We start from the raw sequence: 26,588 nt of genomic DNA on the forward strand, positions 1-26,588 counted from the left end.
AGGTTCTCTTATGTTGGCCAGCCCCCTCCCCCCTCATTGTCAGTTGCCGTGCAACAGCAAGTGACATAGAGTTTAGCTTGCTGTACTACAGTTTGGATGACAGACAACTATCCAGAATATGGTGATAAAGGCGGAATGAAAATCCCCTGCCTTTTCACACTCTCCTCCTCCCTCATACTCTCTTTTTGTTGAGGACCTGACTGCTGTGCTGTCTCAGCTTTGTTGTACTGTAGAGTAGCTGTTTTAACTTCACTGTGAGAATGTGCTTTTACAGTACCCTCCTCTAATACAGTACTGAGCCATTGTGCAGTTTGGACTATTGTTAGCGCCTTGTTCACTCCTCCAAGCACTCATACCTGTAGTGTTTTCAATACTCCCTGATGATCTCACTTATCGTTTTAGTGATTGTTAGCAGGATTACTATTGTAATTTCTACACAGTTTCTATCTGTTTTCACTCATTATAGTAGGTTTTTTCAAGAACATAAAAAAACACATTCAATTTAATCGCTGGCCATTGTTCTATCTACAGTCTTTGATGGGGGAAACAAAAAAGCCAGTATTAAACCTTGAATAAAATGGAAATGACAAGCTTTTCTTCCAAATTCTGTTTTGGCTCTCAATACATGTAACATTTCATCTCAGATTGAGACAGTAGATTGTGTGATCCATAACTAGTCACTGTCAAAGAGCAGCAAAACCAGCTTATCATGAAAACAATTGAGAGTAACATTTTGCGACTTGTTACTATCCCTCTCTATCTTCCCCCTCTCTCTTCCCTCTCTCCCTCTGCAGGCTTTGGGCAAAAGAGCGAGTGCTTGCGATTCCAATCGGAAGACTTGAATAAACAAAGAGAGAGAAATAGGTAAGGGGGGGTGGAGGGAGAGAAGAAAAGAGGGGGGGTGGAAAGGGAGAGGTAAAAAAGAGAAAGAGATACTGTTCGTAAGTGTGTAGGCAGGCAGTGCTGTAAAGTGGAAAGGGGAAGGCTGCAGAAAAGTGTGGGCTGGGTTAGACTGCTAGCTACTTAAAAGGAGCTGGCTGTGGCGGCTCAGCATTCGAGGAACAGACAGAGGCAGTAGGAGAAGAGAAGCAGGAGGGAGACTTGGATGAGAAAAATCCAGGGAAGGTGTTACTCTACTCTCCTCTCACTGCAACAAGTATATTTTTAGGCATCTTCTCCTCTTTGTTTTCTTGACCTTACTATCCTCTGGTTGGAGAGACTGCTCTAGGGCCAGAATGGCCAGAATGCTTTGGGCAGTGGTGGTTCTGCTACTGCCACTTTTGGGACTCTGTCAATTTGTCCTGCCACCCGAGTGGGTGCCAGGGAACTACCCTGCCACAGAGGTCGGGGCTGAAAGCTTTGTCAATGCCTACAATATCTCCGCCGAGCTTGTCACCTACCAAAACCAAGAGGCCAGCTGGACATACCAGACAAACATTACGGCCCACAACTCCAACAAAAAGGTAGGACTCCCCCCCCTTCCCCACTCTGCACACAGCACACAGAGGTGTTTGAATGAAAGGTTGACAGTTGTTGAATGAGTTAGTTGTTAGCCTCTTCAGTCCAATTGGAACCACAATGGACCAGATAGAGTTGTAGGTAACACTTTACTGTAGCCGTCCTTATGTATGCATTCATAAAGGCTTTGTGAATGTTGCATAGCTGTTATAAAGGCTTTATGAATGCATGAATAAGGAGGTGGGTACTGTAAAGTCTTCCTCAGTTATGTTTGCCAGGGATAGACTGGTTCCTTGTATGACAACAGCACCCATAGAGGGATGTTTGTTGGGTTGAGCCCCGCATGGCTTTACAACCAACCCTATTCATCCTCATCCAAAATGATATGCTCAGTTCCTCCCATTTCTGCCAACTCAGCTTGTATGTTTTGTGAAATCATCAAAAGAACCCACACACATGTGGTTTGAGCGTCTCCGAGTCTTGAATGAAGCCAGCGGGGTGTGGGGTGTGTGTGGAGAGGGTAGAATGGGGGTTGTTATTTTGTTAGATGCCTATAAGTTCAAATGTCCGATTATTTTCCAAGCATTGTACTGGTATACGAGGAAAATGCAATTTCAGAGGTTAATGCATTTTACATTTTATAACATGGACTTCCTAGTATAAACAATGAAAGACACCGTAGTGCGGTTTAAATGGGACTTTTCAGAGTGGAGTAATGAGGCATTTGCATGCTAGTGCCGCCTGCTTCTCTTTTACTGCTCCTCCCGTCTCACCATATGCTAGCAGGAGTACATTTGCATAACCGAATGGGCTGGGGAAAAGTGTTAGCTAGAGACTGTGAAAAAATGGAAAAGTAGAGCAATCCAGGGAGTTGGAAGGATCAATGAAACTGCAGAGGTGTGAGGCAGTAATCTGTTGCTCTGAGAGAGAAACAAACACACACATACACACACGCACAAGCACGCATGCACGTGCACACACACACACACACACACACACACACATGAACGCACACACACGCACCAGGCATCGACCGTCTCCGCCAGTTATGGACGCTATTATTCCTCACACATCAAAGATTGGATCAAAGGGAATCAGGGGCTTTGGTGTTCAATAAGATCTGGCAGACAGAGGGTAGCCTGCCTGGTCTCTCTCCGAGTCTCCTCCCCACAGGCCCTGACACTGAATTAGCATGTCCCCTCATCTCACGAGAGAAAGGCCTATTGACTGGTGGGGATGTACTGTAAAGTTAACACCAACATCCCATTCAACTTCGCCTTGGCCTGGGATTCCCACGTCACTGAGTTAATCTTTGTCTCAGTCCTTGTCTCAGAAATGACCTTTGTCGTAGTGGATTAGACTGATATGCAGAATCTGAGGCGAAAATGTTCTGTTAAACTTTACTATGGTAAAGCATTTGAATTAGGCTAGATGTATTCCCCCTGCACCTCTATGTGTACGCAGACGCACACACACACACACACACACACACACACACACACACACACCTATGATAACCTTGCAGTCTCAGAATAAGTTATTTAATCTCAGTCCAAATGAGCCCAGGCCGAGCAGAGCAAAGGATCAAACAGCAGTCAGATCAGTCCGGAGGGTTAATATCAATTAGGCTCTAAAAATGTAAATGCTCAAAGAACACCGCTGGTTGTGGGCAACCATCAGTTACTTTGAAATGTGGACGGAATATCAACTATCCAAAAAGTACATGAAACGTGTGCACCCAGGGCTGTCAAAGCAGGTCCAAATCCATGGTGTGCTGCTTTCAAAGCGTCTTCTTTCACTTAACTTTCATAGAGCACAGTTGAATAAAGCATTCGTTCTCCTCAGAAAAACTGAAATAATATGAAGCGAAGATGCACAGTACTTTATTTAGCCAAATACTGAGAGTACCATTTGAAATTGACTGCGATTCCTAGTTTTTCAGAATTCCGACGTTGTAATTGGATGGGAACATTTGACTAACACGTTAAAGGAGATCTTTCCCTCCTAATTCCCCTTTTTACAAATTAACTTTCTCTTGATGAGAAGCTTAACAAGAGTGAACCTTGGGCCCTTTGTGTAATGACACTATACTATACAGTCAGGGCCTCTAAATTACAGTCAAGCTTTCATAAGTGAGTGAACACATTCAACAGCCTTGAGAAAGAGGGGGCAGTCAACAGCTTTTCACCTTATCTTTATTGTCCAATAGAAAAAGAGAGAAGAGTTCAATCTGATGATATAATTGAGTGTGTGTCAGCAAAACCGAGGTTAAGAGAGGGAGAGATTGGGAGAGAGGTCAGAGTTAATGCCTCAACACTGTGTCCAGTTTTCCGTCCAGCCCACTGTTAATCAGTGGTGGCAGAGACACAGCAGATAAGCTGGACCTCAATGAAAACATCACGTAACAGAAGCTACTGGTCCTCTGTAGCTCAATTGGTAGAGCATGGCGCTTGTAACGCCAGGGTAGTGAGTTCGATCCCCGGGACCACCCATACGTAAAAATGTATGCACACATGACTGTAAGTTTCTTTGGATAAAAGCATCTGCTAAATGGCTTATTATTATTATTACTGTCTTGTCAGCCCTGACAGGATGTCTATGTCCTGGGCTGTGACAGACAGCCCCAGTGTTCTCAGTGACCTGACAGTAACAAATAACATAGCTACTGGACTGGCGGTCCTGTTGGAGCATCTTCAACCCCTAACACAGTGGAGGTAGACAGAGTGCACCAAAAATTCCCTGTAGGAAATCATAAAGCAAGAAAGGCAGCTGGGGAACTAGTAGGTTTTCAATGAGTGATGACTTTTTAATAGCGCGACAAAAACAACAGTACCCAAATGGGTTCAAATAACAATGTATGGAGAGTGCACAAAAGTACACAAAGGGACCGTTTACTAGGGCCAGTCCACCCAGTCTAGGAACAAACACCCAGGAAGAAAAGGAGTGGCTTTGTGTTTTCCCCAAACATGATACTAGTATACAGAAACCCAAAACTACTGTAGCTTGGGGCATATTGACACTAGGGCCACATTGTAGCACACATTAGTGTGTGACTCTGTGTCATCTTGGGGTTATCATTCTCCCTCATTGGCTGTGTGTCATACACCCTGTGTCGCTGGTGAGGCGTTCACTCTATTGTAAAAACACTCTTAACTGATAACAAAACAACACTATCTAATCTGTTTGTAATAGTATTGGTAAAACACGTAAACTGTCAGAAGCAGTCACTAGGGTGACCTGAGGCGGTTTGGCTAGAGCCTCTCAACCCTTTGATGTATCTGTATTGCGCTTCAGTCAGTCTCATAATGGTCAGGATAGCATGTTATGTGTTATGTGTGTGATGCTCTGAGCGGCCTTGCCTTCCAGCATCCCTCATGTATCAGCATTGTCATACAGCACAGCACAATGTTGCATTGACTCTATTCTACTCTATGGTGGCCTTCCAGGATAATGTCAAGGACAGGTCTCACGTCTCATATTATGAGTTTATGTACTGCCTACGTAGTAAGAGCAAGAGAACAATATAATGTCTGTGTCCTTGAACTGTGAGCGATGCTGCCCCTTTCCTAGTTCAGTAGTCGTATCCACTCCTTAATAATATGCACAAGGCACTTTTTGATCCGGCGGCCAGGGTTCTCTAGCTTTGTACTCCCACTCAACCCCTGAGCTCTGACTGTTGCCACGAAGAGGGCCTTCTGGCCCACAGCTAACTGTCATGATCCCCATGAATATTCAATATGCTGTGGGCTTTTGCTTGTGATTAGTGCAATGCAATCAGTCTTACAACACTAGACCAGAAGTAGGGAATAAGACAAATACAGTAGGAAAATTATTGTGTGAGTGGCCATGATATAGAAATGGTGACTGTACAGTTAGTGGATTCCTTGTTTCTGGGAAGTAGTTTTGTAATGGCTATTCATAGTTTTCTGAACAAAATATACAGTATCATCAATTACCCAAATGATTGGATGTCAATGGTACCTGTGTGTTCTACTTCCACCTTGGACTGTGACTACTGGTGTTCAACCTTCCCAAGTTCTCTCACGTCACCACGCTCCTCCGCACACTCCACTGGCTTCCGGTTGAAGCTCGCATCTGCTACAAGACCATGGTGCTTGCCTACGGAGCTGTGAGGGGAACGGCACCTCCTTACCTTCAGGCTCTGATCAGTCCCTACACCCAAACGAGGGCATTGTGTTCATCCACCTCTGGCCTGCTGGCCCCCCTACCTCTGCGGAAGCACAGTTCCCGCTCAGCCCAGTCAAAACTGTTCGCTGCTCTGGCACCCCAATGGTGGAACAAGCTCCCTCACGACGCCAGGACAGCGGAGTCACTCACCCCCCCCCCCCCGCAAAAAATAAAATAAAAAACATATTGTAAAGTGCTTATCCCACTGGCTATAAGGTGAATGCACCAATTTGTAAGTCGCTCTGGATACGAGCGTCTGCTAAATGACGTAAATGTAAATGTAAATGTGCTCAAGATACAGGATGCTGTGATGTGAGGGCCGTTGGGCAGCTACACTATAGTAACCCCATCACCTGTCTGTGGTTACAGGTAGAATCTGATGGGTTAAAGCAGGCCTTCACAGAAGCCTGGGGGAAGAAAGCCAAAGAAACCTTCTCTGATATTCTGGTGGCCACCTTTAATGTTACTCTGCAGAGGCGTATCAAGAAGATCAACATCCTGGGAGCGGCTAACTTACCTGCAGGAGAAAGAAACGAGGTCAGTCTCATTTTGTCTACATCTTATCAGAGGAGCGTTATCACAAGCTTTGAGTCAGACTCAGAATTAGATGCTGTGCATCAATGTGATCCTGAAATGTCAACATGTCTGTAGTAGATGTTATAAGACATAATATGTTTAGTTCTGTTGTAGGACGGCATCAGCAAGGTCTGAATGGAGTCACAGAGTAATTTTGTCTTTTCACAATCTCCTTATTTCCCCAGTACAACGTCATACTAAGCAAGATGTCTGAAATATACTCTACTGCCAAAGTGTGTCCAAAGCCAGATGAATGCTGGTCTCTTGAGCCAGGTAATTACAGTTACAATTACAATATTATGCTTATTGTAAAAAAATAAGGGAACAATAAGGGAACTTAACAAGGAATAACAAAGGAAAGGGGTATACCTTTCCAAAAAATACAAAAAACAAAATAATTGTATCAAGTTAGGAAAAGGATGAGGGCAATTACTTTGAAGAGGTCTCTGGAGGAAGTGGTTCAATTTAAGCTCTTTAGGAACATTAAAATGGCCTACTAATGGTAACCAGACTACAGTGCAGAGCACGCTGACTTCATCAGTCATTCCCAATTACGTAAGTGTTGGATTAAAACCTGGCCTGTGATTTGTGAGCTGTGCCCGCCCAAAAACTAATGTGAACTATCATGATTGCCAAAACACATTAGAGATGTGTGAGACGTTTATGTGAAGGCATTCCACGCAAAATTCAGTAATACGCTCAAACAATCACTTTTGCACTTACTGCAAGTCATTTCCCAATGTTATGCAGTGTAATGGATGGAAATCAAACATCAACAAAAACAAAATGCGCTTACAGGCCTGCTACACTGTGTACACTGTGTACAATCAGCTGTGTACGGTCCTGCCCCCCGGTGCATGTTTTGGTTTTTGCCTTAGCACTACACAGCTGATTCAAATAACCAACTCATCATCAAGCTTTGATTATTTGAATCAGCTGTGTAGTGCTAGGGCAAAAACCAAAGCGTGCACCCAGGGGGGACCCCAGGACTGTGTTTGCGAAACCCTGCCCTAGTGTCATATATACTGTGTGTTACAGTACAAAATCAGATGTATATAATGCAAATTCAGTCTACATTTCAATCTAGATCATGGAAATGGTTTCTGTTAATGTGTTTACACTCCAAAATCCAGAGTCCACTTCCCACAGATGATTCCTAATTTTACAATCTACTAAAGTAAACATTGGGTGGTTCAGGGACACTCGAAAGTATCTGACCGGTGTTGCCCATCACAAAACAACGCCAGCCGTTGGATCACCAAACTCACTTTGTTCAGTAGCCTTCAACTTCCCTATTTTCTCACCTTCACTTCCTATACCCAGCCTGTAAAATATATATGTTGTTTTTAGGTCACTATCTGCCTCCGTCGCATCATCATAACTCAAGACTAATCTCTTAGCAAATGTATCTGATATGCACCTCTCCCACTGAGAGGAGAGCATGAAGTCATCTACACTTCTAGGCCTCATTGTTTAAGAAAAGTTAAAACTACCATTGTTCTCTTTCTGTTGGCGCCGTTTGGAAATCCAGAAGTCCCCTGTGTAGGGCATTTCTGTATTCTGTAACTGAGGGTCTCTTTGACTTTGCCTCCACAGAGCTGACAGAGATCATGGCCAACTCACGGAGCTACAAGAGACTGCTGTATGCTTGGGAGGGTTGGCACAATGCATCGGGTGTGCCACTCAAGGCAGAGTATCCAAAGTTTGTGGAGCTTAGCAACAAGGCCTATAAAGCTGATGGTAAGAATATCACGTTGACCTTACATATGGTATATGGTAAAAGCCCACAATTGTGTGTCACTATTTCTAGCATATTTCAGAGGCATTGTAAGTGAGGTCCATAGTTGTAGTGAGAGAGACAGAGGAGAGGTGGACAAGAGGTGAAATGTCATTGTTGATAAACATATGGTTGTGTCCTCTTTAGGTTTTGAAGACACAGGAGCATACTGGCGTTCGTGGTACGAGTCACAGACTTTCGAGAATGACCTGGAGGCTATTTACAAACAGGTGCAGCCGCTCTACCAGAATCTTCACGCCTTTGTACGCCGCAAGCTCTACAACCACTACGGCCCAAAATACATCAATCTTAAAGGACCAATCCCTGCTCACCTGCTAGGTGAGTTTACCTTTAAATGTCTGTTTTAACTTATAGCCAATGCGAAATGTTCAGTCACTGATTTATCAGCCATTTTGTCAACTATATCTCACTCCATCAAAGCTTAGCATTAGCTAGGGCCCTGAGTTTTTCCTGACCACTTGGCCCTGACCTGGGCCCTACTTATAGACGTTACTATCAGACACATAATGTAGGTTAGAACAGGCCCCGCAGTTTCCTGGTCAAGTCACGTAGTCAGGAAACCCCAAATGCTAGCTATAGCCCATTGCTCACAGAGTTTGTGAATAAGGAGGCTCAGCCAGTAGATTTATTAAGACTCTGGCTAATGCTAAGTGCCTGTGCTTAATTTATTCAGGAAACATGTGGGCGCAAACCTGGAACAACATCTATGGCATGATGATCCCCTTCCCCAGCAAACCCAATGTGGACGTGACAGATGAAATGATGGCCCAAGTAAGCTGGTGAAATTGGAGAATTAGTTATTAGCTCAGTTTGGGTTGGAAATATTTTAAAGTTAAGAAATGGCAATATATCGAAAATTATATCTAAAACTCTCTCTGTGTTTGTTAAAAAACTACAAAAAAAATAAAACTACAACTTTTCTCTAGACTAGTTGAAATCATTTGTACCAAGTCAAAGTTAGTCCATTGAAAGTCTGTTAACATTAGCTTGGCCATACAGTGCATTCAGAAAGTGTTCAGACCGTTTCACTTTTTCCTAAATGAAAATAGGCTTTTAGAAAGTTTGGCAAATTTATTATAAATAAAAAACAGAAGTACTTTATTTCCATAAGTATTCAGACCCTTTCCTATGGGACTCGATATTGAGCTCAGGTGCATCCTGTTTCCATTGATCATCCTTAAGATGTTTCTACAACTTGATTGGAGTCCACCTGCGGTAAATTCAATTGATTGGACATGATTTGGAAAGGTACACACCTGTCTATATAAGGTCCCACAGTTGACAGTGCATGTCAGAGCAAAAACCAAGCCATGAGGTTGAAGGAATTGTCCGTAGAGCTCAGAGACAGGATTGTGTCGAGGCACAGATTTGGGGAAAGGTACCAAAAAATGTCTGCAGCATTGAAGGTCCCCAAGAACACAGTGGCCTCTATCATTCTTAAAAGGAATACGTTTGGAACCACCAAGACTCTTCCTAGAGCTGGCCGCCCGGGCCAAACTGAGCAATTGGGGGAGAAGGGCCTTGGTCAGGAAGGTGACCAAGAACCCGATGGTCACTCTGACAGAGCTCCAGAGTTCCTCGGTGGAGATGGGAGAACCTTACAGAAGGACAACCATCTCTGCAGCACTCCATCAATCAGGCCTTTATGGTAGAGTGGCCAGATGGAAGCCACTCCTCAGTAAAAGGCACATAACAGCCCACTTGGAGTTTGCCAAAAGGCACCTAAAGGACTCTCAGACCATGAGAAACAAGATTCTCTGGTCTGATGAAAGCAACACTTAGGCCTGAATGCCAAGCGTCACGTCTGGAGGAAACCTGACACCGTCCTTATGTTGAAGCATGGTGGTGGCAGCATCATGCTGTGGGGATGTTTTTCAGTGGCAGGGACTGGGAGACTAGTCAGGATCGAGGGAAAGATGAACGGAGCAAAGTACAGAGAGATCCTTGATGAAAACCTGCTCCAGAGTGCTCAGGACCTTAGTCTGGGGTGATGAAACAGGACTACGACCCTAAGCACACAGCCAAGACAACGCAGGAGTGGCTTCGGGACAAGTCTCTGAATGTCCTTGAGTGGCCCAGCTAGAGCCCGGACTTGAACCCGATCGAACATCTCTGGAGAGACCTGAAAATAGCTATGCAGCGACGCTCCCCATCCAACCTCACAGAGCTTGAGAGGATCTGCAGAGAATATTGGGAGAAACTCCCCAAATATAGGTGTGCCAAACTTGTAGCGTAATACCCAAGAAGACTCAAGGCTGTAATCGCTGCCAAAGGCGCTTCAACAAAGTACTGAGTAAAGGGTCTGAATAATTATGTAAATTTCATATTTCCATTTTTATTCTTTATAAATTTGCAAAAATTTCTAAAAACCTATTTTTGCTTTGTCATTATGGGGTATTGTGTGTAGATTGATGAGGGGAAAAAACAATTTAATCAAATTTAGAATAAGGCTGTAACGTAACAAAATGTGGAAAAAGTGAAGGGGTCAGAATACTTTCCGAATGTACTGTGTATACCTGAAATGCAATGATTTTCCTCCTCCTAGAACTGGAATGCTACTCAGATGTTCCGGGTGGCTGAGGAGTTCTTCACGTCCTTGGGCCTCATCAAAATGCCCCAAGAGTTCTGGGACAAGTCTATGTTGGAGAAGCCAGAAAATCGGGAGGTGGTGTGCCACGCATCTGCCTGGGACTTCTACAATAGAAAGGACTTCAGGTGAGCAAGTGGAAATGGGGTTATGGAAATTAACTCTGGAGTGGAGAGAAGAGAGGCTTCAATTACCCCATGCTATGAAGTTGAAATGTCTTCATATGTGATGTTTCCTCACATTCAGGATCAAACAGTGCACTACAGTCAACATGCAGCAGCTTTTCACAGTGCACCACGAGATGGGCCATGTTGAATACTACCTGCAGTACAAGGAACTGCCTTATAGCTTCCGCCGCGGTGCTAACCCAGGTTTCCATGAGGCCATTGGTGACGTCATGTCCCTCTCTGTGTCCACACCTAAGCATCTGGCCAGCATCGGCCTATTGCCTAATGCAACCAATGACCATGGTACGCAAAAATATATATTTGGCACCCTGTTATAAAACAATTACATTTTTGGTGGTTAGTAAGTAAGTAGGTACAGTGTTGCCAAGTAAGTAAGTAACTAACTAAGTAACTAAGTCAAGTAAGAAAGTAAATGAGTACGTAAGTAACTAAGTTAGTAAGTAGTTATTTAGTTAGTTACCTATTTACTTGCTTGCTTACTTAGCAAGTTACTTAGTTTCTTAGTTATTGTGGTGGTTATTCTTTTTGTGTTATTTAATTTGCTTGTTCATTGTAGAGAGTGACATCAACTACCTGCTGAAGATGGCTCTGGAGAAGATGGCCTTCCTTCCCTTTGGCTATCTCATTGACCAGTGGAGGTGGAGTGTGTTTAGTGGGCGCACCACCCCAGAGCGCTACAACGCAGACTGGTGGCACCTCAGGTGAGTGGCAAGAAAATATTTAACATGATGAAAGTTTGTGGAGGGAAATTGTTTATATCCAAGATAATAGTGCATTTTATATAATGGGAGATATACTTTTTTTTACATTGTAATTTTGTCTTCCCTTGTTCACTTTCAAGGACAAAATACCAGGGTATCTGTCCTCCCACCAAACGCACAGAGGAGCACATGGATGCTGGAGCAAAATACCACATTCCAGGAAACACCCCATACATCAGGTAGGATTCTCTTTCAAACCATCTCACTCACTTTTTTTCCTCATATCCACAAACAGGCATATTATTATCGGCCCTTATTCTGTACATACACTTCAGGAATAAAGATATAAATATTACCAATACGCATAAATTAATACAAAATTGATCCTCAAACGCCATCAATCCTCAAACATCTCAGCAAACCGGGAATATTCCCAGAACATTGGCTAAGATGCACATTAAGTTTTAGTTAGGGTTTTATCTAACATTAGGATGATAGCCTCCCAAAAACATTGAAATAATGTTTTTGATAACAACATTTTTTTAAACAAAATAAATGTAATGTTTTAAATGAAATATCCTTGGAATGTTCTCCTAACATTCACTAAAATTTGAACTTTTAAAGAACAGGTGAATGTTTTTTGCACCCCAAAATAAATATTGTATAATCATCTGGACAGTTCATCTTTTGTGATGTCCCCACAATGTTTCCACCAGACTATTCCCACAATCTAATGAAACATTTCGGGAACCTTTAAAGAACAGACAAAATGTGTTCTTGCAACATCAGGCGAATGTTTTATGCAAACATAGTATAATCATCAACACGGCTGACGAATGTTCTGTGAACTTTCACAGAATCAATTTTGGTTTGCTGGGATGATTGATTAAAGATGTTGTTTGGTCTCCTGCAGATACTTTGTGAGCTTCATTCTGCAGTTCCAGTTCCACAAGAAGCTGTGTCAGGCAGCCAATCAGAGTGGACCCCTGCACACATGTGACATCTACCAGTCCAAGGAGGCGGGAAAGATTTTAGAGTACGTGTTCTGTTATTGCCTCTCTTAGAACATTCATTACAGCCATATAAACTATGGTGTTACCTGATCAACTTAAGAGATGAGACACAAAATATATTGAATCTCAAATGACCCTAAGAAATAAGTTGATATTTTTTCAGATCTTAGACAGTAATTTAAACTGTGTGGTAGTTTCCCCTTACCTGAATCAATCATAAAACATTGTCCCTAGACTTGCTAAACCATGCAAAGCTACATTAGTAAATTAGGCCTAACACATTTCCCTATGTGGCCTCTGTTGACTTTGACAGAACAGTCCTTAAATCCGGAGAATCCAAGCCCTGGACACAGGTGCTCCAGGAAGCCGTCGGAACAAACAAGATGGACGCCAGCGCCCTGATGGAATACTTCAGTCCCATCATCACATGGCTAGAGGAACAGAATGCAGCGACGAATGAGACCATGGGCTGGCCCGACTTTAACTGGGTTCCACCCATACCAGAGGGCTACCCCGAGGATATTGGTAAGCCAGTAAACGGGTTTAACCAAAGGAGGAGGAGGATTTTTCAATAAAATAAACATGGAGAATTCCAAGAGTCAACCTTTAAATTTGGTGGAGGATCATCTTTCAATGTGATTTATATGGTTATTGATGATATAACTGATGACAAGTACACTATAATTAGCTTTTCAACATTTTGCATTGAAAGAAGTCCGCCCCTCCTACTTTTGGCAGATGGATAAAAAAAATTCCCCACTTGATTGATTGACTGATTCATTTTATTTGTCAGTAAAAACAAAAACATATATATACAGTATGTATATACACACAGTAAAATATCAAATTCAGTTTATAAGATTGTAGGACAAATTAAGGAAAATCTGGTCACCTGTCCTAATCTATAACCTTTTGTTATGTTTGGAGAAAAAAAATGTTTAGCTATTTATTTATACTATTTTATTTATTTGTGTAATAATTTTGTTTCTTATTTTTTATTACATTTTCCTTTTCTGACTAAGAACTGTGTTACAATCTATCTATACCATCTATCTATAATTCTAATATGAACACTTCATTGTTGGTGATGAATCTATTTTTGTTTCCACTTAAATTTGGATGAGATTGTAGGCAGTGCAATTATTATTGTGATTGTTGTAATCTTTCTTACCAATGAAGTTGATAATGATAATCATTTTAGTTTTTGGTGGTGGGTATTTTTTCCATTGTTTGGACATTACATTTAGAACTCTCATTGTTACAATGTACATTGAAACGTCATGCTGAAAATCAATAAAAAGATTCTTCAAACAAATTCACTTCTCTCTTAAATCATGCATGGATGTCACTGGAAGATTCAAGTTAACTCGCAGAATTTAAGTTAAAATCAAGCCACTGTCACATAGCCATGCAGCTTAAGCTATGAGAGCTATTCTGCCTTACCTGTACCTTTCTCTCTCTACCCAGACAAGATTGCAGATGAGGTGCAGGCGAAGAAGTTCCTGGAAGAGTACAACAGCACTGCGGAGGTGGTCTGGAATGCCTACACTGAAGCATCGTGGGCCTACAACACTGACATCAATGAGGAGAACAAGCAGAATATGGTAAGAGTTGGGTCTGGTGTCTGAATAGTAGGTTTTTGGTGTATCTGTACTTTACTGTACTATTTATCTTTTTGTCAACTTTTACTTTTACTTCACTACATTCAAGAGAACATCCCTGATCATCCCTACTGCCCCTGATCTGGCGGACTCACTAAACACAAATGCTTCGTTTGTAAATTATGTATGAGTGATGGAGTGTGACCCTGGGTATCCCTAAATAAATAAAAAACAAGAATAGCGCCATATGGTTTTCTTAATATAAGGAATTTAAAATGATTTATACTTTTACTTTTGATACTTAAGTATGTTTTAGCAATTACATTTACTTTTGATACTTAAGTATATTTAAAACCAAATACTTTTAGACTTTTACTCAAGTAGTATTTTACTGGGTGACTATTAAGGTATCTTTACTTTTACTCAAGTATGACAATTGGGTACTTTTTCCACCACTGCTCACTCATACTGTACACATAGGCAATAGGCATTCACACAACTAACCCACAACTCAAAAACTACTCTCAGTATTCATGAACCAGGGTTTGGAGGAGCTACAGGATGAGCAGGCTTTTGTTCCAGCCCAGCACTAACACACGTGATTCTACTGCACATCCTGTAGCTTTTCTGGCCCATTTCTTGCACTTGGACAAATCAATGGACAGTTGTGACGAGTGAGTGTATTCTGTCTCCAGCTGCAAAAGAACTTGGACATGTCTGTCCACACGCTGACCTACGGAAAGGAGGCGCGCAAGTATGACACCACAGACTTTCAGGATGGTTCTGTGAAGCGTATCCTGAAGAAACTCAGTGACATCGAAAGAGCAGGACTTTCCAACGAGGAACTGAAAGAGGTAAGAATGGGTTGAGTGCTTTTATTGACCCAATACCTTCAAAATGATCCCCTGTTCACCAACAAAATCAAGGGCAAAATCACACAGTACGTTGACCTCAATTGTTAATTAAATTATTCCACAGCTATTTAACAGGTAGGACTATAAAAAATCTTAATGTCGCATGTTGTTGGTCATTGCTTTTTTCTTAGTACAACAACCTGCTGGCCAACATGGAGACCAAGTACAGTGTGGCTAAGGTGTGCAGAGCCAATGGGACCTGCCATCCACTAGACCCAGGTAAGATTCCACAATACACTTGCCCAATCACATGCTTGGTTCAGGGTCCTAAAACACTTACCTAATTAAAAGGTCCATCTATTGTCCATTTTACTAACTGGTTTGTATTATTAGTCCATGTGATATTTGTTTTACATCCAATATATATATATACAAAAATATTATCAAAGAGAAGATTTGACAAAAGAGGCGACAACTAACTCATAAGGAATTCCACTTTCCCAGGGGAGTACTACAGCAAAACCAGACAAATATGAAACTTCAAAGAGGTTTGTCTCAGAAATGGAGTCTTGATCTTGCAGTCTTGGTCTGGGTCTCAATACACTGGGTCTTGGTCCTGGTCTTGGCACCCAATATCTGGGTCGGGTCTTGTTCTCAGACAAGACTATCGTTTTTTTAAAGATACACACACTTTTTTAAATGGTTGGTCTGGGTCTTGTTTTTTCACATTTCTTGGTCTTGATCTCGTCATGGTCTTTCTACACTTGTTCTGGGTCTCAAGCGGTTGGATTTTTGTCTGGGTCTCCAGGGGTCTGATCTTGATTTGGGTCTCGAGAGTTCTGGTCTTGACTCCTTCTCTGGTTTGTGTCTTGCATCAGACCTCCAGCAGATCATGGCTGAGTCCAGAGACTACAATGAGCTGTTGTTTGCCTGGCAGGGCTGGAGAAACGCCTCTGGCAGAGAACTGCGACAGGACTTCAAGAGATATGTTCAACTGGCCAACAAAGCTGCCACTCTTAATGGTAAGGTCTTCAAAATAACAGACCCAAAGATATTTCTACAGAGGTTGGCAGTTGGAAGGTTTTCTAATTGGTTCAGGCAGGGTTCGAGTACTAACGTGAAAAAAATAAGCAGCAGGGGGCAGCCTTGTCGGCCTCCGCAATCTACTTATGTTCTATTCTGGCACTGAATTCTTCCTCACTCTAATGCTGTCTGTCCATAGGACACTCTGACAATGGGGCGTTCTGGCGCTCCCTGTACGAGACCCCCACATTCGAAGAGGACCTGGAGCGTCTGTGGAAGGAGTTGGAGCCCCTCTATCTCAACGTACATGCCTACGTGCGCAGGTCTCTCTACAAAAAGTATGGGGGCAAACACATCAACGTCAGAGGGCCCATCCCTGCCCATCTTCTTGGTGAGACGCAGAGTCAGAATCCAGCATGGATTCCAGCACTTAGGCCAAAACTATTTTTATGTATGACCATTGCACATTGATATTATGCTGTTGTTTTGTGGATGTTCCTAAGGGAATCATCTGGATTCCATTTGCTTTTAGCATGACATTGATTGTGACAGGTCCACCAGGCTATGGATTGCGCTGGCTCTGAATCTAAATCCCACTGTTTTTAGCTCTGTCAGGGGTGCAAGGCTGGAAGATAGCTAATCCCTTTAACATTTGTTTAGTTATGGATAAAACAGCACAGCCATGTTTCTCTTGTCCTATCAGGTAACATGTGGGCGCAGACCTGGTCTGGCATCATGGACTTGGCCATTCCCTACCCCGATGCCACACAAGTAGATGCCACACCAGCCATGATAGCCAAGGTAACACATTTGCCTACTACCAGTTTTTCTGTTTAACGGTTGGATATTATTGAGTTTCCATGTGACCTGACAAGGAAAACCTTATTGGGTTTTCCCAACTTTTCTCCACAGGGCTGGAATGCCACCAGGATGTTCCAAGAGTCAGACAACTTCTTCACTTCTCTGGGGCTGCTGCCCATGCCTCCAGAGTTCTGGGCCAAGTCCATGCTGGAGAAACCCAAGGATGGACGCAATGTGGTGTGCCATGCCTCCGCCTGGGACTTCTACAACCGCAAAGACTTCAGGTACTTTGGAGGGATGTAGAATCTGTAGCTTTCTTAGTACATTACAATGCCAGAAACTTTGTCAAGAGCTTTGGAACTCTTGTTGTTGTATTCCAACCCTTTCCACTTTCAAGATGTGTTTGTGTTCCCCATGAAAACGTGTTTGTGTTATCCATGAAAAACAAAGATGACTGCCCTTTTTGGCCATTAAAATTATGAATTAATATGCTTAATTTCCAGGATCAAACAGTGCACCGTGATAACCATGGATGACCTCATCACCGTGCACCATGAGATGGGTCATGTGCAGTACTTCCTGCAGTACAAGGACCAGCCCATCTCCTTCCGTGAAGGCGCCAATCCAGGTTTTCACGAGGCCATCGGTGATGTGCTGGCCCTGTCCGTCGCCACTCCCAAGCATCTAAAGGAGATCGGTTTACTGGATGTCGTGGAGGACAACGCAGGTGAGCTCTTACTAATGAATAGTTTTGACTCTGCCCTGCTTTTTTCACTGTCATAAATATGAGAAAAATTAAGAAAAAGCATTTTTTGCAAGATAAATTTTCAATTCATTACCAAGACCTTCTTCCAACCAGAAAAAAATGGGTTATGTGATGACAGCATAGCTGCAGACAGAGCATCAATAAAATATAATATTTTAAAGCAATCTGTGTGGCGAACATAAATTAACTAGCTATATGCTGTGATTGCACTGTGAATGTGCTATGCCACTCTAAACGTGAATGTGTCTGTTCATTTCCATAGAGAGTACGATCAATTACCTCATGAGCATCGCCCTGGACAAAATTGCCTTCCTGCCCTTTGGCTACCTGATGGACCAGTGGAGGTGGAAAGTGTTTGACGGACGCATCTCTGAGGAAGAGTACAACAAGGAATGGTGGAACATGAGGTAAAGACTATTACTTTTAGTGAATAACCTCCATCCTCCATTTTCTCATCTATCTAAAAGAAAGACGGAATCCTTTCTTTGTACTGTGTCTGTCCCTTCCAGAATGAAGTACCAGGGCTTGTGTCCACCTGTGGCCCGCACTGAGCAGGACTTTGACCCAGGTGCAAAGTTCCACATCCCGGCTAATGTGCCCTATGTCAGGTACGGTGTCTGCCATGGTGTCTGCCACATTTATTACTGTTCAACTAGGGTAGATATCTTAGGGTAGGTAAAGGAAAAGGAGATGAAATCAGTGGTACAATGTACATGCTGAAAACAATAGTGGGCCAAACATTCAACGTAAAGCTACATAACTTCAATTTGATCACTTCTCTTTCTTGCTCATAAAACACAAGTAGGCCTACATTGCATTAAATTACATTCATACTGTATCTACCCATATGGAAGACGTTCATTCATATAAAAAGGTTGTTTTGTATGTGAGATGCAGTGGGAACTTCATGTGACTGTGTGTCTTCCAATCAGGTACTTTGTGAGCTTCATCATCCAGTTCCAGTTCCATCAGGCTCTGTGTACGGCTGCCGGGCATGTAGGCCCTCTCCACGAATGTGATATCTACCGCTCCAAAGAGGCAGGGAAACTTCTAGGGTCAGTACTGTACACCCACAAACAAGTAGCATTATATCACCGTGACAGCACTGTCAATATTTTAATGTGATAGATAATGTTGTTTGCATGTAAAGTTGTTTGGAAGTTGTCGTTCAGGTATGTAGAATTGTTGTCTGAAACTATAGTAAAATAGACAGCCTTTCTGATCGACCCTTGGACTGTTTTATCCATTCCTTGTGTTTTGCAGTGACGTGATGAAAGTGGGTTTCAGTAAACCCTGGCCTGAAGCAATGGCCATGATCACTGGAAAGCCCATCATGTCTGCCAAGCCACTGGTAGAGTACTTCAAACCTCTCACTGACTGGCTGGAGGCAGAGAACAACAAGAACGGCGAGGTCAGAGGCTGGCCTGAATACGACTGGAAACCACCAAGTAAGTCTGATACCGGCTATAAACGCTATCTTCAACTACAATTCAACTTCATTCATTGAGGGCAAATGCACTTCATTACAAAATTACGAGTCAGGATTCAGACACCCGCATAACTGATGTTTTGGCCTGTCTGAGGTGGAACTGCGTTGGAGCTGTCAAATCGGTGAGCCGATGCTCTTGTGATCATTTGCACAAAGCCACACCCGTCCCACTCGCATTAGAAGTACAGAATGAGAAAGTGTAGTCTATATAAATATAATGAAGCTCAAATTGAAACTCATTTAACGAAATAATTAGGATTTCTATCAGCCTAATCGAGGTGTAGATTATGCTTGTGGATTTGACAGCTCTAATACAGTTCCACCTCGGAAACAGCCAAACAACCGCTATCAATCAATCAAATGTATTTACATCAGCAGATGTCACAAAGTGCTTATACAGAAACCCAGCCTAAAAGATGTAGAAGAACGGTGGCTCTGATAAAATTCCCTAGAAAGGCAGGAACCTAGGAAGAAACCTAGAGAGGACCAGGCTCTGAGGGGTGGCCAGTCCTCTTTTGGCTGTGCCGGTGGCAATTATAAGAGTACATGGCCGTTAAGGCTAGATCGTTCTTCAAGATGTTTAAACGTTCATAGATGACTAGCAGGGTCAAATAATAATTAGAGTGGTTATAGAGGGATCAACAGGTCAGCACCTCAGGAGTAAATGTCAGTTTGCTTTTCATAGAGAGAGAGAGAGAGAGAGAGAGAGAGAGAGAGAGAGAGAGAGAGAGAGAGAGAGAGAGAGAGAGAGAGAGAGAGAGAGAGAGAGAGAGAGAGAGAGAGAGAGAGGTCCAGGATAAGGTAGCAGCTCCGGTAAACAGGTCAGGATTCCATAGCCGCAGGCAGAACAGCAGAAACTGGATCAGCAGCACGACCAGATGGACTGGGGACGGGGACAGCCAGGAGTCGTCAGGCCAGGTATTCCTGAAGCATGGTCCTAGGGCTCAGGTCCTCCGGGAGGGGAGAGAGAGAAATGGGAGAATTAGAGGGAGCATACTTAAGATCACACAGGACACCAGATAGGAGAAATACACCAGACTGACCCTAGCCCCCTGGCACAAAGACTATTGCAGCATAGATACAGGGGGGGTCGGGGGACACCGTGGTCCCGTCTGACACCCCCAGACAGGGCCAACCAGGCAGGATATAACCACAATTTGCCAAAGCACAGCCCCCACACCACCAGAGGGATATCAACAGACCACCATCTTACTACCCTGAGACAAGGCGGAGTATAGCCCACGAAGATCTCCCCCACCCCACGAGCCCAAGGGGGCGCAAGACCGGACAGGAAGATAACGTCAGTGACTCAACCCATTCAAGTCGAGTATAGCGAAAAAAGCCTGGCAAGGCGTGATGCACTCCTCCTAGGGACGGCATGGGAGAGCACTAGCAAGCCAGTGATTTAGCCTCCGTAATAGGGTCAGAAACAGAGAATCCCAGTGGAGAGAAGGCAGCCGGCCAGGCAGAGACAGCAAGAGGGGTTTGTCACATCACTGCCTTGCCGTTCACCTTTGCACGCCTGGGACGGACTACATTCAATCATATGACCTACTGAAGAGATGAGTCTTCAGTAAAGACTTAAAAGTTGAGACCGAGTCTGCGTCTCTCATATTGATCGGCAGACAATTTAATAAAAATGTAGCTCTATAAGAGAAAGCCCTGCCTCCAGCTTAGAAATTCTAGGAATAATAAGGAGACCTACGTCTTGTGACCGTAGTGTACGTGTAGGTATGTACGGCAGGACCAAATCGGAGAGATAAATAGAAGCAAGTCCATGTAATGCTTTGTAGGTTAGCAGTAAAACAAAAAAATCAGCCCTAGCCTTAACAGGAAGCTAGTGTACTCCAGGCTAGCACTGGAGTAATATGATTGAATTTTGGGGTTCTAGTCAAGATTCTAACAGCTGTATTTAGCACTAGCTGAAGTTTTATTTAGTGCCTTATCCGGGTAGCCGGAGAGTAGAGCATTGCAGTAGGCTAATCTTGAAGTGACAAAAGCATGGATGAGCTTTTCTGCATCATTTTTAGACAAAAAGTTTCAGATTTTTGCAATGTTACAAAGATGAAAAAAAGCTGCTCTTGAAATATTTTTGATATGTTTGTCTCTTTGTTTCTTTGGACCTAGAACTAGGTCTGTGTCTGTTTTGTCAGAGTTTAAAAGTATATATATTTTGCTGCCATCCTCTTCCTTATGTCTGAAACTCAGGCTTCCAGGGTAGGCAATTTTGGGGCTTCACCATGTTTCATCGAAATGTATAGCTGTGTGTCGTCTGCATAGCATTGAAAGTTGACATTGTGTTTCCGAATGACATCACCAAGAGGTAGCACATATAGTGAAAACAATAGTGGTCCTAAAACGGAACCTTGTGGAACACCGAAACTTACCATTGATTTGTGAGAGGACAAACCATCCACTGGACTCTGGAGCAGTGAAAATGCGTTCTCTGGAGTGATGAATCACGCTTCACCATCTGGCAGTCCGACAGACTAATCTTGGTTTGGTGGATCCCAGGAGAATGCTACCTGCCCGAATGCATAGTGCAAAGTTTGGTAAAGGAGGAATAATGGTCTGTGGCTGTTTTTCATGGTTCGGGCTAGGCCCCCACTGAAGAGAAATCTTAACACTACAGCATACAATGTCATTCTAGACGATTCTGTGCTTCCAACTTTGTGGCAACAGTTTGGGGAAGGCCCTTTCCTGTTTCAGCAAGACAATGCCCCCGTGCACAAAGCGAGGTCCATACATAAATGGTTTGTCGAGATCGGTGTGGAAGAATTTCACTGGCCTGCACAAAGCCCTGACCTCAACCACCGCTGACTGCGAGCCAGGCCTAATCGCCCTAATCAGTGCCCTACCTCACTAATGCTCTTGTGGCTGAATGGAAGCAAGTCCCCGCAGCAATGTTCCAACGTCTAGTGGAAAGCCTTCCCAGGAGAGTGGAGGCTGTTATAGCAGCAAGAGGGGACCAACTCCATATTAATGCCCATGAATTTGGAATGAGATGTTCGATAAGTAGGTGTCCACATACTTCTGGTCATGTAGTGTATCTTTCCGACAGATAAGATCTAAACCAGGCAAGAACTTGTCCGCGTAGACCAATTTGGGTTTCCAATCTAAAATAATGTGTTGATCGTTAGTGTAAAAAGCGACACTAAGGTCTAGGAGCACAAGAACAGACTCAGAGCCTTGGTCTGACACCATTAAGATGTAATTTTCCACCTTCACGAGTGCAGTCTCAGTACTATGATGGGGGTCTAAAACCAGACTGGAGCGTTTCATAGGCATTATTTGTCTTGAGGAAGGCAGTGAGTTGCTGAGAAACAGCTTTGTCAAAAACGTTTTAGAGGAATGGGAGATTCGATATAGGCTGATAGTTTTTAACATTTCCCAGGTCAAGGTTTTGCTTTTTCAGGAGAGGCTTTATTACTGCCACTTTTAGTGAGTTTGGTACACATCCGGAGGATAGGGAGCCGTTTATTATGTTCAACATAGGAGGGCCAAGCACAGGAAGTAGCTCTTTCAGTAGCGCAGTTCAAATAGGGTCCAGTAGGACAACTGAGTTTTGGAGAAAAACGCATATTGAAAGAGGAGGCTGTAATTTGTTTTCTAATTATCCTGATCTTTTCGTTGAAGAAGTTCATGAATTCATCACTGCTGAAGTGAAGGCCATCCTCACTTGGGGAATGCTGCTTTTTTAGTTAGCTTTGCGACAGTATGAAAAATGAATGTTGATTGCTTTATTCTCCTCAATCAGGTTGGAAAAGTAGGCTGCTCGAGCAGCGGTGATGGCTTTTCAATATTGCACGGTACTGTCTTTCCAAGCTATTCGGAAGACTTCCAATTTGGTGGAGCGCTATTTACGTTCACATTTTCTGGAAGCTTGTTTGAGGGCTCTGGAATTTTCTGTATACCAGGGAGCTAGTTTCTTGTGATAACTGTTTTTAGTTTTTAGCGGTGCGACTGCATCTAGGGTATTACGCAAAGTTCCGTTGACGTCATCGGTTAGGTGGTTAACTGATTTCTGTATTCCTAAATCCTTGGGTAGGTGGAGGGAGTCTGGAATGGCATCTAGGAATGCTATGTGGGTGTCGGATAGTGCAGATATTTTAGAATCTAGCTCCCGAGTGGCGCAGTGGTCTAAGGCACTGCATCTCAGTGCTTGAGGCGTGACTACAGACCCCCTGGTTCGATTCCAGGCTGTATCACAACCGGCCGTGATTGGGAGTCCCATAGGGCGGCGCACAATTGGCCTGGGTTTGGCCGGTGTAAAAATTTGTTCTTAACTGACTTGCCTAGTTAAATAAAGGTTAATAAATAAAGCTCAATATTGCCATTACAGATGTAGGATCTTAATTAGAGCCTTTTTGCTTCAGAAGGAAAATAATCCTGCAGCAACAGGAAATGTGAATTGGATTATAATTAATATTCATTTTTTGTAGGGGTTGATAAATTTTTTGTTGGGGCAAATCAAGTCTGACATTTTAAAGTAGAAATTACAAACTTTAGAAGCCTTTTTAAACCTCGAAAACACTACAAGTCTACAAAAGAGTGATCAAATTAAGATCCTATATCTGTATGATAAGACGGAAATACACATTTCCTCAAATGAATGTTTTTTTTCCAACACATTTGAGGCACAAAAATTCCAATGTAAACTTGAAACCAATGCCTCTGCAGAGAGACAACTGTTGTCAGCGCTTAAGCGTTGATTTGAGTGGTTTTTGAGGCTCCTAGCAATGAAATCAATCCCTCCAATCTTTCATGTACTGATGAGTTCCTGCTGAAAGGAGGAGTTCGAGATTAGATAGAGATGGGAGACAGGACTCCAATGAGAGAAATCCTATAGGTGGAGAGAACAATGGAGAGCAATAGACTGGGATGTGGAAAATACTGAGGAAGAGAACATGATAGAGGGGAAAATGGAATGGGGTTAGAAAAGAGAAGGAGCACAGAAGTGAGAGACCAACAGTATGTTCTCAGACCCACTGACTGTACAACGTTTAAATGGAGGAAAGGATAAGAAAAATATACTATTTCCTTTCTAATGATGCATTAAATAAGTTGTTCTGAGTTTTGACACTAGCAATCTTGAAAAGTAATGTAGGATCAGAGTGAGTATTTTCTAGCAAAGGCTATTGATGGGTGTGTGATGCCACAACTTGATTTGCATCACTCACCTCTGTGTGTGTTCCCAGGTGACGGCTCAGAAACGTCCCCTCCAGCCCCAACCCCAGGCCCAGACGAGGGTAAAGTGGACTTCCTAGGGATGAGTCTGGACGGTGCTGGAGCTGCAGCAGGCCAGTGGGTCCTACTAGTCCTGGGTCTGGTGCTCCTAGTGGCCACCATCCTCCTCGGCTACATGTACAAAAAATCTAAACGGAGAAATCTGTCCTCATCTGAGCTGGAGCTGAAGTGAGTCCGCACTTACGAGCCGTATAGGAAGATCCCCTTCACCTGGCAATAGCAGTGTCATCATGAGTGTTTGTTTGTACCGTGCATCCTGATTGGTTCATTTATTATTTTGGTATGCTTCTCCCCTAAATTTGATGTCTTGTATATTTATTGTATAAATTTGTTACAGTTTTGTAATTTATTTGTAATATTTTAAATGCTGAGCCTGGGGAACAGATGTTTCAACTAATTGCTTTTAACGTCTTTAATTGTGTATACATTGTTTTTGGAATATTTGATTTGATCAGTGAATACTTTGCCTTTCTAGAATAAATTCATTGGTCAATGAGGTTCTGTGTGGCAAGATACGATGGATAAAAACAATTAATAACATATTAATGTAGTCAATCATGCAGGTAATAACAAGTAATATATTAAATCAAATAAGGGGTTATTTATTTTTATAGTACATCGAAACAGCACGATATAAAATGTCCACCATACAGAGAGGAGTTTGTGCACTATACATCCCCCTTCCTCCCCAGCCACTGTGTGAGTCAATGGAACCTCTGTAGCAACGACCACAGATGACTGGATAAAGAATCTCTTACCAGAATACCTCTGGTGTCTCAGGTGACGCCTACTGGAGTGGTTACACAACGTTCTGGATGCATACCAAATGGCACCCTATTCCCTATTCATTGCACTGCTTTTGACCAGGGCTCATAGGGTTCTGGGCCCGGTTTCCCAAAAGCATTTTAAGATCAAGTTCATCGTTAGAACCTTCGTGGGTGCATCGTTAAATCTCCAAGCTGTTTCCCAAAACCATCTTTAGTAAAGTTGCACTTGAAAACGCTCATTATTTACCGACTGCCTCAGACCACTTGTAGAACTGCTAAGTCTTAGATTCAATCAGATCAAGCGTTAACCGGCGATAGCCGAAACCCGCATAGCTGATGTTTTGGAGGTGTTGGAGGTATAACTGCTTTGGAACCTTGATCATTGTCATGAAGCCACACCAGGCCCACTTGCGTTAGAAGTTCAGAACGAGAAAGTGCAGGCTATATTTACATTTACATTTACATCATTTAGCAGACGCTCTTATCCAGAGCGACAAATTGGTGCACTCTACTTATGATAGCCAGTGAGACAACCACCTTTTTTTATGGAGGGTGGGGGAAGAAGGATTACTTTATACTAGTCCAGGTATTCCTTAAAGAGGTAGGGTTTCAAGTTTCGCTGGAAGGTGGACAGTGACTCCGCTGTCCTGGCGTCGTGGGGGAGCTTGTTCTACCATTGGGGTGCCAGAGCAGCGAATAGCTTTGACTGGGCTGAGTGGGAACTGTGCTTCCGTAGAGGTAGGGGGGCTAGCAGGCCAGAGGTGGATGAACGTAGTGCCCTCGTTTGGGTGTAGGGTCTGATCAGAGCCTGAAGGTAAGGAGGTGCCGTTCCCCTCACAGCTCCGTAGGCAAGCACCATGGTCTTGTAGTAGATGCGAGCCTCAACTGGAAGCCAGTGAAGTGTGCGGAGGAGCGGCGTGACATGAGAGAACTTGGGAAGGTTGAACACCAGACGGGCTGCAGCGTTCTGGATAAGTTGTAGGGGTTTAATGGCACAGGCAGGGAGCCCAGCCAACAGCGAGTTGCAGTAATCCAGACGGGAGATGACAAGTGCCTGGATTAGGACCTGTGCCGCTTTCTGTGTAAGGTAGGGTCGTACTCTACGAATGTTGTAGAGCATGAACCTGCAGGATCGGGTCACCGCTTTGATGTTAGCGGAGAACGACAGGGTGTTGTCCAGGGTCACGCCAAGGTTCTTTGCACTCTGGGAGGAGGACACAATGGAGTGGATATACAGTACCAGTCAAAGGTTTGGACACACCTACTCATTCCAAGGTTTTTCTTTATTTTTACTATTTTCTACATTGTCGAATAATATTGAAGACATTTTTGCCTTGAAGACAGCTTTGCACACTCTTTGTATTCTCTCAATAATGATGCTCAAATTAAAAATCATTCAACAAAATAATTAGGATTTCTATCAGCCTAATCGAGGTGTAGATTACATCTTACATTCCAGTGTTCGAACTTGTAAACAAGGCATGGGATTTCTCTTAATGACACTCTGTGCAGCCAATTACAATGTCCTATT

At 43.2% G+C, this 26,588-nt stretch overlaps 1 protein-coding gene across 1 annotated transcript; it reads left to right on the forward strand.

Annotated features, from left to right (window-relative positions):
- Positions 1-1,069: 1,069 nt before the first annotated feature.
- Positions 1,070-24,787, forward strand: LOC121547240 (angiotensin-converting enzyme). The gene is made up of 25 exons (XM_041858407.2): positions 1,070-1,463; positions 6,016-6,183; positions 6,408-6,495; positions 7,819-7,962; positions 8,147-8,338; positions 8,694-8,791; positions 10,566-10,735; positions 10,854-11,077; positions 11,352-11,496; positions 11,637-11,735; positions 12,410-12,532; positions 12,823-13,034; positions 13,977-14,113; positions 14,806-14,964; positions 15,156-15,243; positions 15,843-15,986; positions 16,187-16,378; positions 16,691-16,788; positions 16,900-17,072; positions 17,292-17,515; positions 17,817-17,961; positions 18,064-18,162; positions 18,487-18,609; positions 18,818-19,002; positions 24,242-24,787. The coding sequence occupies exons 1-25, from the start codon at positions 1,236-1,238 to the stop codon at positions 24,460-24,462; spliced, it is 3,879 nt and encodes a 1,292-aa protein (XP_041714341.1). The 5' UTR covers positions 1,070-1,235; the 3' UTR covers positions 24,463-24,787.
- The last annotated feature ends 1,801 nt before the right edge of the window (positions 24,788-26,588 follow it).

Source organism: Coregonus clupeaformis, chromosome 31, assembly GCF_020615455.1.
Source record: "Coregonus clupeaformis isolate EN_2021a chromosome 31, ASM2061545v1, whole genome shotgun sequence".
In the NCBI taxonomy this organism is placed as follows: domain Eukaryota; kingdom Metazoa; phylum Chordata; class Actinopteri; order Salmoniformes; family Salmonidae; genus Coregonus; species Coregonus clupeaformis.